This window comes from Thunnus maccoyii, chromosome 16 (genome assembly GCF_910596095.1).
Source record: "Thunnus maccoyii chromosome 16, fThuMac1.1, whole genome shotgun sequence".
Lineage (NCBI taxonomy): Eukaryota > Metazoa > Chordata > Actinopteri > Scombriformes > Scombridae > Thunnus > Thunnus maccoyii.
The window spans coordinates 20,242,179-20,257,974 of NC_056548.1; the positions used below are offsets into that span (position 1 = coordinate 20,242,179).

Consider the following 15,796-nt stretch of genomic DNA (forward strand, 5'->3'; position numbering starts at 1 on the left):
CCACTACTGTTGCTGCCAACCCAGGTGTGTGTGACATCGAGTCCAGCCCACAGCCACTGGTGAGTCAAAACTTTACATACTCACATCAAATAGGCATGTAGACATGTGGTATTTCACTCTGAGCTGCCCACAAGCCAACAATTGAGTTTTTTAAATTGTAAAAACATTTTTCTCCAAGTTAAACCTTCTTCTAAATTTGTCTTTCCATTAATACACCATTTATACCTGAAATGTACCAGTTACTGAAACACAGGTATGTGAGTCTATACATTTTCTTTTCCTCATATTCTATACTTATTTAACTGTTTAAAGCAAATGTTACAATTATCTAAATGCTGCTTTGAAGCTACCACAATAATTCTAGTGGAGAGAAAAATCCTGTAGTATTCATGCTTTTGGTCTAAAACTGTCAAGTTAAAGAATTTTGACAATAAACTATAACTGAATCATTCTTAAAATATCTCAACATGTGATTTCTGCATTTAAGCTTATATATTTTCAATAGCACCATGTTAAAAAACTATTAAGTCCCGCATTCAAAATTTTATGAAATGTTAAGTTTATTCAACAAAATGTATCAGTAAGTAAAATAACTAATTATGCACATTGCTGTTTTATTATATTTATATTATATTATTTATATTACATATTTAATTTTGCATTATCATTATTGATGAGTATTAAGGTATGAAATGTAGATGGCTGAGCTAATTTGAACTACTTGATGTACTGTTGGACAGTTTATCAGATGATCATTTTGTATAAAACAGTTGTATAGCTTAGTTTAAAATATTAATATGCAAAGTAACCATGGCTGTCAAATAAATGTAATTAAGCAACTAGTATAATACTCTGAAATGTCGTGAATAAATAAGTATCAAATGGAAATGCCTAAATGAAGTACAAGTTCACTTTCCACCATCACTGTTAGCGTGCAATGTACTGTTGCATAACAGGTTTTTGTGGAAATCTGCATGTGTGGTCAGACAACTGTGATGCTAAGAGGTGTGCTGACTAAGGGGGAAACACTGTGGTAGGTGAGGGGTGATTTCAATCATTTCCAGACATGGCAAAGTTTTTGCCAAAATGAAAGTTGCACTAAGTAGAGAAAAATTGACCCTCGGCCTCCCACAGCTGTCTGCATAGTTACCTGATGAATCTCACCAAATCTGAACCAAACACAACTGTATCCTTTCAGCTGGATTCACTCCCACTGATTCGTCACAGATTGTGAAATGCAATGATTCTGAAGTTGTAAAAGAGCACAAGCTAATTCCCTTGTTACTCTGCCAACATTACCTGTCCACACATATTTGGATGCTTTGTCATCATCGTGCTTGGTTGGCTGGTTGTCCTCCACATCCAGTACCACATCATGAAATAATCCTATGTGGCTCAGTGTCAGATAATACTAGGAGCAAAATAAGAATCCTGGTCATATAAGTTACTCTGTTCAGCTCAATGAAGTAGATCAAGTCCCTTGAAAGTGCAGTTAAGCTAAAACACTAAATTCTCCCAATGTCCATTGCTGAGCAGTTTTTCAAATCTCATTATTCAGTGCTTTGAGCCCTACAAACTTAATTCAGTTCACGTCCCAAAACCTCTACAAATAAAATGGGAAATATTTGCATGGCTAGTTGCTACTAGGGCTAAGTGGCAAAATGTTTTTGTGATTTGAGTGAACTCATCCATTAAACAATGAGACAGCATTAACAAAATGCTTAATTTTATGGCAATTAAAGCATTTTCAGTCTGCTGGCCTTAATATTTAAGAGAATAAAGAATAGAAAAACACACTAATTGTCTTTGTGGAGACGCCCTGCTGAAACATGCTCAGCCATTGGAACATTTCATATGCCATACTTGTCTGTATATAAAACCAAAGCAACCCAGTAAAGCTTTTTCTGCGTCTTTCGTCATGTAACTGTGCCCCACTTATGTCAAATAATCATGTATTCTATGGAGGATATAGCTTTTGTTTCCAATACTAGGATATTGAATTCTGCATTTCTTATGACAGTTAATCAGGGACTGGTGGCAAGTCCAGCCCTGGGACTGATCCTGAGATAAGACACTTACTTCGCAGCACTGCTTTAGCTGTCAACAGATCTAAAGGATACTCAAAACTGAATCGACAGACTCTGAAGGGCAAGTTGAAAGCATCGTTCTCCAGGTGTCACTCACAGATAAAACTTTTATTTATAAAACAGTTCCATAAAAATGGGGCATTCACATTCATTGGTATGCTAGCATTAAAGGCATGGTAAAGTTGAGCTGAGAAGGTAAAGAGTGTACTGTAGTAGTGGTTTGCCATTTTATAGTACCTCAACATGTACTTTATGCTGTAGCAAACAATGTTTTACAAAAATATCAGCTGAATTTATTGCAAATTCCTGCCTTGTTTCTTACCTGTACAGTGTCAAGTATGTATAAGAGAATACATAAATGTTTAAAAGATAGAAAAGATTATATATACAGGACACATATAAACATAAAAAGAAACATTGGGTTTTAAAAATTATTGCAGTTTAAAATCATTCAATTAAGCAGCCATATCTCAAAAACACTTGTACATTCCAATGTATGCACTGGAAATTACAATCTTCAGCAAAAAAAACAACCAAAATCCAGTAGGCTACATTTAAAATTAAGTGAAAAACCGTCAAGCTGTATTGCTTTTTTTATTTTTTTTTATTTACTTGTGGACCAAATCTTTAACGGTTCAAGCCCTCACCCAAAAAGTTACTTTGATTAGATATACATAATCAAACCTATTAATAAATAAAAAGCATTAATAACATTAAAACCTGTACAGATAAAAATTTCAAATATATAGGCAAACAGTGTACTTTAGTGCACAAAATACAGCAAAAAGGCTTTGTTGCGCAAGTCAGTGTCCTTCCTGTTCAACTTAAGCCAATATCATCTCTTCACAGGAAGTATGACTTGACTGCAGCAGGTCTTTGGGTGAATTTTATCAATCTGCAAAAGCTTACACTCACTCCTTTTCCTACAAAAATTTATAATAAGCGGTGAGTGACCTATAGTATTTGCTTCTGTGAAACCACAGAATGCATACCCTACCAAGCCTGAAAACATGAAAGCCTGCTGCCCAGCAAACTGTCCTAAAGCACCAGTGTGGTCGCCCAAGAAACCTTTTGTTATTTTACCTCAGTGTCCCGTGGCTGTATGCACAGTGGACTTCTCTTTAACTTTTGGGACTGACCAGACAGACAAATGACATTCTCCCCCATTTCTTCACAGAAAAGGTCAAAAATTGGATAAAAACTGCAAATCAGCATGAGCTGCAGGGAAAACTTGGATGGAATACGTCACTGAAACGGTTTGCAGGGAGAAGGCAAGGCTTAGAGCAGAGGAGACCCGAGGGTGCGCATCAGTGCTTAGCAGATTCATTGCAGTCATTATCACTGGGACAGAAATCATCTCGCTTCGCTTCTCCAGGGGAGGAAAACCGTGTCTGTCAGCCAATAGGCTTCCATCAGAATACATCATTTACACCTGACCTTAACTAGGCAGGTGTGCGGCTTACTAAATGGACTTCCGTGTTGAGACACAGCTTCATAGCCACCTTGTTAGAGCCTGCAGTGAGTCACAGGGGTTTCCCCTCTAGTGGCACAGGGGCTTTAGTCAGCCCCTCAGACTGTTTGACCACTAACTTGTTGCCCTGGTATAGTATAGTCTTGTTCTGCTCTGTGTACACCCTTAGGAGGAGGGGGCTTGTTCAGAGTCAGTGGCACAGCTCTCAGCTGGATCATAGAAACAGTCTTCATTGACTACTGAAGTAAGACTTTGGACACTGAACTCCCTGTCCAGCAGTGTGTTGAGGTCCACCGCCCCTGAAGACGACACTGCATCGGTTTGGCTGTCTAGTGACCTGCTGTGCTCCTTCATGTTCAACAGTGCACCCTGGCTCCTCTTGAAACTGCTGTTTTTTCTCTTTACAGCATTGAAGTGGCCTCGCATCAGTTTGGGTTGGATCTCCGGAGTGTCGCCCACTCCCTCCGGTTGGACGCAAGGGGCCGGTGTACATTTTAACGCCGCGTCCTCTGAGAGTTTAAGTTGGAGGAACTGAGCCTCAATGGCGCTAGTCGGGGAGTTGCTGCCTCCACTGTCCCTCCTCGTTCTCCCCGTCTCGCTGAAGCCATCGTCCTCGTCACTTAAAATATCTGACTCCTTCACAGAGATGGAGGGAGGTTGTGAATTACACTCAGGTGTCTGAGACCAAGTCTGCTGGACTGGGAGGATATGCGAGTCAGAAGAGTTGCAGGGCGGAGGAGGCCCAGACAAACTGTAGGTTCCACTGCTCAGGCTTCCTTCATCTGAGTCTAGTCCAGGCTTGGGATTCCCAGCCTGGGCGTGGAGATCTCCAAGTGGCTGCTTACACAACCAGGAAGCTCTAGAGGAACCTGGTATGAAGGTAGAGATGGAAGTCAGAAATGTCACTCTTATCTGTAAAAAACACTTGCACCATATTCCCCACATTTTATGACCTTAAAAGCAAGATATGATCATCTGTAAAGTACATGCGTACTTAGTATTATACAGTTGATGATTTTTAAAACCAAATGACCTTAAAGGCTAAATATCAGTCAACAAGAATCACCCCTATGCCCTATGTGGATATGTTTTTATAGGAAACTTTCCCAGGCTGCAGTTGATGTACTCAAAGTAGAAATGTCAATGGTTGCTCATGTCTGTCCTCCATAAAACATGCAGAAATATTTTTCGTAAGAATCTTGCTTAACACTCACCTAGCTTGGCGGAGGCGGGCAGGGTGTTGCGCAGGGGGACCATGCGCTCCTTACAGTTCCTCTCCAGAGTGCCGTCAGTCCTCATGTTCCTCCTCGCGTTCTCCCTGAGAATGGATCGGATCACCTTGATGATGTTGACCTTGCTTTCTGGCACACTGAGGAGGACACAGCAGAGGTACCATAGTAAGATGAGCACAGCGTATGTTAAACTTGATTTCAAAATATCTTCTAAATATAGATTAAGAAGATTGCTGAGAGAGTTCCAGTGTGTCCCTGGTGAAATAGGCGATTTAATTCATTAGGTGTGATCCCATTTTCACAGTGCGCTATGAGACTTCACATTTTGAATGCAGGCTTCACTCTCACCACAAAGTAGACAGTTTACACTATTAAATGCTACAAAAAACATCAGTAAACAGGGTCCATGGAAAGAAATATCAACTCAATAACCTGTCTTTTTTGGGGTCTGTGATATAAGGAGGAGGAGACAAAATGAAACATTAACATATTATTTTAGTGTTGTTGCCATATTTCCCAGATATCAGTGTTTGACTACAATAGTAGTGAACCCTAAAATGTCTATGTATAATGGGTATAAATGACTTTGGAATCTTTGCATCTGTCCCAGAATCAATCATCACTGATTCCACCTGAAAGTTTAATCTCTGACCTGCTGCACAGCTGGAAGACTGTCTCTGGTCTCCCTTCCACTTCAGACTTGGAGTGAATCAGCTCCCAGATGCAGCTGCTCTCTGTGCCTGTTCCTGGGAGAGCGGGGGTAATAAAGAAGAGGCTTTTAATCACACAGTACAAATATGGTTTATGGTTTCAGTAGAAGATAAGGAAGGAGGGAGTGAGCTGAATAGAAATGCCAGAAGATGTGTGTGTGCGTGGAGAAATATGATGGCGGGGTAAAGAACAAAAAGGATTTAGTGGATTTACTTTGTGAGTGATTTAGTGGGGATAATGTGGCAGTGTGCCGGCCTCTTACCTGCAGTATTTCCCAGTCTGACCTGCAGCGCAGAGAGTGGGATGAGCCAACGGAACTTGAAGGGATCTGAATCTCCGTGAGAATGTGCCGAACGAGGGTTCGTCTGGTCATCACATAGAAAAACGCCACATGAGAAAAGAGAGAAACGCTATGTCTCACACCAAGACACCGTTTGTGGCACGTGAAGGTAAATGAGCACTACAGACGAAATACTTACCATCTTTTTCTTCAGCTTGTTGTGTTCCCTGTAGACCAATATCACCGCTTTCTTGAACACTGGAGAGAGAGAGAGCACATCACCATCTTAATTTTGACCGTGAATGCCTCTTGGGGAAAGCTGTCTGAAGGAGTGCAACCCACAGAGGCATTTTAGATGCCAGCTTGAAGCTTTAAAGCACATCTCTACAGCTACGGATATTGAAGTTCACTGAGAACTGTTTGAGCGCTACTCCAGACACAACTCTGCATGGCTCTACAGCATACCCAATACACTTGGTTTGTACTGATTAAATTTTAACTGCAAACATTAAATAAAATAATTCATGCAACAGTGGCAGGAACAGTTTGCAGACTCACCGAACACGGTCATTTCGGGGTCTTTTCTCATGCGGCCCAACGATGGATGCGGGTTGAGCCAGACCACCGAGGAATGCAGAAGAAACTCTCCCATAGAGATCTCTGTGACCTGAGTGAGAGACACAAGAGACAGGAGGTGGTTTATGAGAGAGCGGAGGCAGAGGGAGCGGAATAACAAACCAGGCTGTTGGCTTTTTTGCTGTAGCATCCTGCTGTGTGAGATACATACTAAACATCCATGTCTGTGAATGGAGTTCCACAGACACCGCAGACTCTGATCTGATTTTCACTTTTATCTGGTTTTTCATTGTGAGCTGTTTAAACACGCTGCAATGTTACGGTGCCCTAGACAACATTATTTAACATTCACTTTGAATATTTATACTGCAGTGCTTACCAACTAAATATTCCATCAATTTGTAAATGTATTCAATCCCCAGAGGCAATGCACAGAAGATGGCATAAACAGCATAAGGAGCTAAACAGCTCCACTCTGATGTCCTAATAGTTAGCTGGGTTGAAGTAGTTCAAACTGATTGTGATAAGTATTTAGTATTTTTAAATTTAACTTTAATTTGTATGAGAAGGCCTGGAGAAACTCAATACAATATTAATGTAAGGCAGCTTTAGATGTATTTACTATAGAGCTGAAACAATTGGTTGATTTATCGATTAGTCAATCAGCAGAAAAAGAACTGTCAACTGTTCATAATCAATAAATCAATTTTTCAAGCAAAAATGCAAAATTTTCGATTTTGTTGATTTGCTGCTTTCTTTGTTTTATGTGATCTTGGTGTTTTGGACTGATGGATGGACAAAACAAGCAATTTGTTAACATCACCTTGAACTTAAAGATAATTGTCATCGGCATATTTCACTATTTCCTGATATTTCTGACATTTTCTAATTCGCTAGAGACCAAAAGATTAATCAATAATGAAAATAATCGCTCCTTGCAGCTCTAATTTACCACGCTCCATTAATCCGATCTGAAACGTGCATCTACCTCTTTATCGTGGCCGGTCTGCTCAGCAACCAGTTGATCAAAGACGGAGCCGTAATCCTCGTAAATCTTCTGCATCTCATTGATGTGACTAGCCACTTTCTCCATGGCTTTCAGGGCCTCTGCAGGGACAAAAACAGAACAAAGTGTAAACAGGGATCAATTCTTGGCTGTATGTGTGGGTATTTAGCATTTAAGTAGCAGATTCGACTTGCTCATCGTGTTTATGCGTTGTGTAAGAAAAAAAAAAGCCTTTCTTATATTCCGAGAACTGTCACTTAATGCGCTCATGCATGATAGCATGACAACGTGACGCTGAAATGACAAGTGTGAACATAGATTATATTTTTAGCCCGCCCTCCCCTGTGTGTGTGTATGCATGGGTGTTTGTAAATGTATATGTATGTCTCTCCCTACCAGTGAGGTGGTAGTGCTCTTCGCTGTCAGCATCAGTGAGGGAGACCAGCTCCCTGAGCAGCAGGGGGTACTTAAGCACCCTCTGCACCGGTTTAATCAGGTAGGACTCCAGGGTGGATGAGTGCTGCTTGGTGGGGTTCCTCGCGTCTAGGAATTCCTTGAAGGCCTGATCCGTCTTAGCTGGAAAAAAAAAAAACAACACATACTGAATTAATATGGATCATTCAGCAGTTTGCTTTGTTTGTTTTTGGTGTCAAGTGTTTTGCTGATGTAATCTTATTCTCCTGTTGTTTAGTCTACCTAGTGAGAACAATTTGTGGCTATATTGTATAACCAAACTCTGATCTGACAAAAGATAAACGGTAGCTCTCTATTACAGACCAGTGAAGAATCATGGTGCAATAACATGTCTCCAGCAGGGGGTAGTGTGGGCTTCTCCTCAACCTACCATGACCACTGCAGTCTTCAAATGTAAATATCTGTTTGATGCATGTATTAGACTCAGCACATCATCTCTGTGCATCATAATTGAAGATGAGGTGTTTTCACAAATGCAAAGGGCAAAAAAACAATCTAGCAGATCTGTGTTGTGTTACTTAAATGCTTAATAAAGCTGTCTTATTTTTTAATGTGGTGAAAAAAGATCAAGAAACATTTAGTGTGAAATGGTAGGTATAATACAAAATGTTTCTTCTGTAAAGGTGATGACATTTTCCCTGAGCAGTATGCTTCCGTGATGCTTACAGAGGGGGGCCATTAGAGTATTAATTATAGCACTCCCAGCTGCAGACAGGCAGCCGCATCGACACCTCCCAGAGTAATTGGCAGGCAATTAACGAGTCGACAAATAAACAGAGAAACTAAGGCAACCCAGGGCCTTTGGCATGATGGGGTAGGGAGGGGAGTGATGAAGATGGCAGAGACGGGCATATAATTACTTATAGGGTTGAAAAACGCCCACAGATTTCTTCAGTGTGTCCTTGAATCAGCTGGTTGTGGCCGGGCTGCGCTGAGTGCTGTGTATCATGCTGAGCCAACTATAGACTCGGTGTGTGCACTGTGCAACTATCGCCTTGTTTTACTTGGCTGTTCTTATCTGTACTGTGCAATTATTGAGCTACATGTTTGTTCTAATATTGGTTCATGTGCACCAACTATGACAGTGTACACCCCACTGTTTAAAGCTTTGGTTAAGCTTTGGATAGGGTGTATGATCGTGGTGAATACTGTTTGAGTCTGGCATCTTTTCCCTTCAATCAGACATTAGGATCCATTTTGCGCCGAGTTGGCAGACTGAAGCACTTCAGAATAATCATTACGCTAGCATCACAGGTGCTATTTGAAAAGCACAATCAGTAATTTTTGACAGTATAAATTGGAGGTATACTCACATTTTGTGCATAATTATTTCAAAAAAAAAAAAATTGAGAGATCGGAGATTTTGTTTATATTTAGATCACAGATTGTGCCTTTCAGCTTTTTTGCATCTTTTGGTGCATCTATAAAAGTAGTATAAAAGAGCCAAGATAGCCTGATGGTGGCAAAATCTATAATTTTCATGATCTTTCAAAATATTTACTCAGTACAGGAAACTCTTTCATGCACCAGTGTTGCTTTCATAACCATATTTACCACACTTTATTCTCCTCTAGGTAAGTCTGACCCATCTGAGACTTTTCTCTGTGTCTAATCCTATTTAATATCCATCCTGTTGCTTACTTCGAGGAATATCCCATGCAATTCTGGTAATGGGGCAGACTCCCCCCGCCCCCTTCCCTCACACACACACACACACACACACGTTGGCAAAGAAGCCAGTCTTCCTGCATTCCTCTCTGTACTGGGCAGCGTTCCCAAATACTGCCAGAAAGGCCGGCGTCTTAGCGGGCATAAATCAACTTTAAAATTTCTACTCTGTCACATGCTGAGGGAGACGTGAGGAATTATTAGGGCTCTCAGCTTGTCACGGTCGCATATCGGCTGTTACTGTACAAGGTTATCCAAAGTCTGTATCAATAAATAAACGTATTTGTTTTAACTTCATCTGTTTGTAGAACAGCTAGTAGCTCTGAATGTTTAGGAACCATAGATCATAAAATAAACGGAGAAACTTCCTTCTTGCAAAGCTAATATTTTGTGTGTACATCTGTGCATGATGTTGGAGAAGCAGTTGAACAGGGCTTGCAGTAAATTGGAGAAGTATTCACCTCACTTCCATCCACCGTCCCACTCTCGGACATTTACTTTCATACATAATTCATTTGTTTCCCAAAAAGAAAAGGCCAAACCCTCAACAGTAAGTGCTGTGAGGTGTCTCTGATGCAACACAGGTGCAAGGAAGCTGAACATAGCAGGTGTGTGGTACATTTTGGATTAGTATGTGTGTGCACATTTATTTAATGTGTGCCAATTCTGAGTCTCCATTTCTCTCTGTGCAGTAGGTTACGTATTAAGACCATGCCATCTACTCTTCATGTGTTAAGGTGCGTGTAGTACCTCTCTCCAGGACCTTCTGAACCTTGATGTGATTGGCACAGAAGCCACTGTAGAGCTTGAAGTGGTCGGCGTAGTAGAGGAACGAACCCCCAAGAGAAAACAGCAGCTTCTGTAAACAGAGAGGATGTGAGAGAAAGAAAAAAAAACAGAGAGAGTGAGTGTTGCACACAGATGGAGAGAGAGAGAGAGAGTGATGGCACACAGAGAGAGGATGAAAGAGTGTGAACATGTGAAGTCGTGACCGGACCACTCTGTCCTCCCTCTCTCGGGAGACTATTCAGACGCCCCCTCTGTCCTTTCCCTCTCGCCTAACCTCTTGAGTACACTAGCTTTCAGCAGCTCACAATCCAACCAGCGAACCGCCGCCTCAATCAATAGACCCCACACCTTGTCATGTCAAGCCTATATATCAGCCCGCGATGCTCCTGTCACAACACCTCAATTATTTATTAACCTCAAGATCTCAAAGATCAAACATTTCTTTGGATTGGTGGCTAAAATCACCTGAATGCAGAATAATGCTCCGTATACCCATACTCATCATGGAACCTACACTGAATCTTTGGGCATTTAATCAATAGTACGATATGTTTGCGTATCTCACCTTGAACTGTGAGGGGGTCTCAAGGGTGCTGAAGTCAGGTGAGGAGGCGATCCTCTCTTCCAGTGTCTGTAGGAAGACTCTCTGGAAGTCCAACATCTCTGGAAGGCTGCCAAACAGACTCTCCATCTGAGAAGGAGAATGAGGGTGGGGGGGGGGGGGGGAAGATAGTGAAATAATTGATAGAAAGAGGTGCAGAAAGTGGAGGTAGTGTAGAATCGTGTGGAGGTGATGGATTAGGATGTATAAGGGGGAAAAAGGAACAGGAGTGGGGAGAAGAGAGTGAGTGAAGGAATATGAGGTTATGAGAAAAAAAAAAAAAAGCCAAGAGAGCTTGTAATTCATAACAGTCAGTCAGACAGGCACCCTGGAGTGTTATAAAACTTCCACTCTGATGGCTACATTTCTGACAAAGGCACTTAGGAACAAGCTATGGCTCTGCTAGAAATGCAGCCCTTCATTAAAAGCCATTCAAGGGCTAACATGCCCTTGTCCATTTTGTGTCTGGACACGTCCCGCTGTCCCATAATGGCCTTTTAATTTGCCCCAGTGCTCAGTGGCCTATCGACTATTGCGTCTTGGGAGAGACGTCCTGTGTTTGAGGTCACGACTGGCACAGCACTGCACACAGGGCTGGAGACTGCAACACCGAGGTCATTAACATGCTGCAGCTACACTGTGTTTTCAAAGGAACACATGACGACAAGTTTAATTTAATGTGTTTTTATATGAAAAAAAATCCTATTTAATGAAAAAGGTGCACTGAAATTAATAGACAGCTATACTGTGGTGTGTGAGTCTGGGTTGAATGCTAGCCGTTATTGGTGTGTCCCTCTGGGGATGCTACAGTAGAAGGTCACTGTAGGGGAATGCTAATTTGTCCTCCAGGCAGTCACAGTGGTAATGAGGGAGATACGGCCCAGCAGAGTTCATCGACGTCACCTTAGGATAATAAACACTCAATGAATCCCATGTCCTATATAGCCTCAACACCTCCCAGGACACACCTCTGGACACTCCACCTGTCTAACACACACACACACCTCTGTAACACACACACACACACTCACACACACACGCACACACACTCACACACTCGGCACCTACCTCGTCCAGTGTGAGGAAGGTTTCTTTCTGCAGAGGTTTCAGGTAGATCTCGAACAGACACGCCAGGTCCTACACAGACACAGAAAAACCAAAAGAGGGTGAGTGATAAGGAATCAAAACAGCAAGAGTAAAATTATCTCTTTACCTGTCTCGTCCTTTAAACCCCTTACATCATCAGATCACTCCTTATTTCTCCTTTTATAACCTCCAAGTCCCTCCCCCCACCCCCCAACTACTTTAATGTGGCTGTGGCTTGTCTTGGTATCAGTGGGGATATTCTCATTAGGTTGATTTATGAGCTGCTTCTTCCTCCTCCTCCTCCTCATCCCTACAGTGCACAGATAGGGGTAACTGGCCTGCGTCAAGTCACGCCGGGAAGACAGTCTCTTCCCTCAATTATAAATCAGCGGCAGGTTGAACAAGAGGGGTGCACTGGGAAAGGGATTTAATGAAAAATGAGTTGATGAAGAAGAAAACAAAAAAATGCCAGCCATGACAAGTGTTGCAGAGACAAGAAGATCATGAATGTGGCTGTTAAATGTGTGTCAGGGAGGAAAAGGTCATATCGGAAAACATGGGGGCAGCAAAATGATCGAGTGGGAGGAAGATAAATAAGGCTAGACAGGAGGAGGGAGAGAAGGAGGAGCTTTGTCTATACATGGGACACAAGAAACGGCATCTTCTCAACACTCGCTTTTTCATGCCTCGTATCTCTACTGTGCACAATGTGTTACATTAAAGGCCCTCAAATTCTATTTTCTTAATCAGCTACTGACTATGAGCAATGGGTTTCTACATGAACACAAGGTTTTCTGAAAAACAGTCAAATAAAGTGATGTCACATACGTCCACCTTCATCACAGTTTCGACATTTTTTTGAATCAAAACGTAATGACAGTTTTGACAGTTGCATGTCTGTTGCCGGCACTGTCAGTCAATCCACACATAGTGCCTGTCATGGTCTGTTGTAGAGTTATGAATTGGGTTTTGTTGAGAGCAATTACACATACTACATGGATTCAAGTTTGAATATCTTTATTGCATATGTTTATTTATATAGTTACTGCACATGTGATCATGATTTCCATTATATTTGATATGCTGAATCTTGAATATGTGATCTTTATAACTGAGGGAGCTTCAGCCTAAAAATGTGAACAGGGAATAAGGCCAAGGCCAAGGCCAAGGCGCAGATAAGGAAGTGTGAAAAAGTGTTCAGGCTGCTGCTCCCAACAGGTGTAGAAATGTATTAAAGGCCTCTCAGCAGATGGATGCGGAGGCAGAAGAAAAGAAACACTGATCAGTAACAAACAAAGGGCTAGCTGTTGTCTTTTCATTGCTTCTGACAACAACGGAATCCTTTGTAGTTTTCATGATTGGTGACTATATCTGTGTTTCACTTTGCCTTTTTGCTCTTAGTCCGTGTGCACACGTAATGCTCAGAGCTTTATTAAAATGTGACAATATTTTAAGAGATTTGTCTCGTTCCTCTTTGTCAGAGTGGAATTGCAAAATTGCCACGACAGTTTCAAAAGGGACTATGGCGGTTCTTGTTTTAATAAAAAGGAAAAAAGAAAAAGTTTAAAAATTAATAGTTTAATCAAATATTCATGTTAGCTTCCTAGAGGAAATTCTCACCTTCACATAGGATTTCTCTGTGTCCACCAACTCCTGTATGACCTTGCGTAACCTCTCAGTGCCGCTCATGTGCTTAGGGCAGGGCCTGAGCAGAGCGGCCTCACCCCTGGGACCCGACCCTAACTCCCCTCCCTGCCTCACTGGTGGTTCTTTGGTGTCGTCCATCAGACCCCCAGAGCCTGAGCCCGTCCCCTCCTGGAAGGACTGGTAGAGAGTGCACACTGTGTCCACGCTCTGCGGGGGGGGGTGACACACGGAGAGAGGAGGGTATTTAGGTTAGGCAGCACAGGGATTATGACAGCCAGCTGGATAGAATGAGGATCTCACACACACACACACACACACACTCATGCATGCATGTATCTGCAAACAAACATATTCTCTAGATTCCTTTAAAATACATTTAACAATCTTCAGTCTTTTACCTTCCTCATTTAACCATTCACCACTAATGACTCCATAGCTGTATAAAATAATGATTATATATAATTCTGCACTGTGCATAGCCAGTGATTCCCCTGGGTATACTAGGAGCGTTATGGAGATTTAGTTATGCACTCTATGCTAATTGGCTTTGCATCAAAGACTTTACGGTGAATCTGAAAGCCTAAACTGGATATCCCGGCAGATAGTATTATAGCATATTACATTATTCCTCTAAATCCATAATGGACAGCTATGCAGCTTTGTGACACATCAATTACAGAGAATTTGACATGCCAGGAGATCCCAGGTGGCTGTGTATTAGTTTGTAGTAGTTTGTATTAGTGGGAGTGGAGGAGGGCTTTAGCATCATCTTTTTTTTCTAAATTTAGCTGATAAAACCTCTATTCACGCACAAGAGTATAATTTCCTAGAGCCTGCTTTGTAATTCTTTGATAGGTGGAACCCTATGAAGAACTCAGAGTAACAGCTATAACAGAGGTGCTCAACAGAAACAGATAATCTGCATTACTTCATATTGGACTGTATTGCCTGGGGTTGGGAAATTAATATCAGCCGTAGGCACCATATTGGAAAGTCTTGCCTGTGGCGGGTAAGAGTTTGTACTCTGAGCAGCTGTGGCAAAAAATGAACGATTATCAGTCTCTCTGTTCTGTTCCCTAGGACATAAAAAATAAGCAGTGAGGGAAAAACTCTCTACATTACACAGTGAGTGGTACTGTTTTGCCTTTCTAATATGTGCTTTACAAGTACTGCATCAAATGTATATACACTTCATCAAAATCCAACCTATTTTCTTACCTGACAAGCTATTCATCAACTGCACCAAGCTTTGCTAGACTGTAGTGCGCACACCATCAATTATGCTGTGATTTCTATGCCAAAAATAGCGTCATGATGACCAGTCCCCCCTATATTCCAAGTGAATGACACGATGTAGAATTATAATCTGCGGCCAGTCACTGGAACCAGCAGAGGCTGATAAATGCCAGTTATAGCAGGTTCCAATCCGCTGCACAGCAACACAGCACAGTGGGACGGCCATCATGCCAGGCAAAAACAGCTGCTCAGCACTATCCGCCTTCCTGTGTGTGTGTGTGTGTGTGTGGGTGTGGGTGTGCTGGTATTTAAAATAGCGCATGAGCAAGCATTCAAGTGCAGCTCACTACTAAAGACTGTACAGCAACACACATAGATCGATACACCCTTCGCTCTGACACTGCAGATGTCGATACACATGCATACACACTTCTCAAAGTGTGTGTGAAAGCTTGTCTGAGTCATTCAGCTCAGATAGTGGTGTGAGCTACCACCCAAACCCCCCCACCCCCATCATTTCCCAGGGAGCCCACAGACAATCAGGGCTTCCATTAATAAGCCTGCGACTCATCAGCTAGCTCATTATAGCATGGTCACTCCAGAGACGGCCCTCCGATGCTACAATATAAAATGTGTGTGTCTGAGAGTTACAGATTGAAAGAGAGAAAAGAAAGAGAGAGGCAGAAGGGGAAAATGCCTCTCTGTGTCCTCTATGTATGTCTGGGCTAAGCCTCTTTCAAGTGATCCACCACCCACAGCAGCGCTCCTCTCTGGAGCTGTTTGAATGTGGGCTGATAATTATGAGGGGACTTAATGTCTCCCTTTGCGCTGGTGGAGGGATCAGAGTTCTGATTGAAGAGCGCAAGACACATAAATGTACTGCAAACGGACACCTGTACATAAAGACACAGTGACTGGGCTGACAACAAACC

At 42.0% G+C, this 15,796-nt stretch overlaps 1 protein-coding gene across 2 annotated transcripts in view; it reads right to left on the reverse strand.

The window, feature by feature from the left end:
* Positions 1–2,174: 2,174 nt before the first annotated feature.
* tiam2a (TIAM Rac1 associated GEF 2a) overlaps positions 2,175–15,796 on the reverse strand; it is a 72,249-nt gene continuing 58,627 nt past the window's right edge. For both annotated transcript variants that reach the window (XM_042388072.1, XM_042388071.1), the window contains 12 exons: positions 13,602–13,835; positions 11,964–12,032; positions 10,860–10,985; positions 10,256–10,364; positions 7,760–7,939; positions 7,346–7,464; positions 6,340–6,448; positions 5,981–6,039; positions 5,764–5,866; positions 5,443–5,536; positions 4,773–4,927; positions 2,175–4,427 (listed from right to left, as the gene is read on the reverse strand). In XM_042388072.1, coding sequence (XP_042244006.1) covers positions 3,724–4,427; positions 4,773–4,927; positions 5,443–5,536; positions 5,764–5,866; positions 5,981–6,039; positions 6,340–6,448; positions 7,346–7,464; positions 7,760–7,939; positions 10,256–10,364; positions 10,860–10,985; positions 11,964–12,032; positions 13,602–13,835 — 2,061 coding nt within the window. In that variant the 3' untranslated portion in view covers positions 2,175–3,723. The remainder of the gene's footprint in view (positions 4,428–4,772; positions 4,928–5,442; positions 5,537–5,763; positions 5,867–5,980; positions 6,040–6,339; positions 6,449–7,345; positions 7,465–7,759; positions 7,940–10,255; positions 10,365–10,859; positions 10,986–11,963; positions 12,033–13,601; positions 13,836–15,796) is intronic.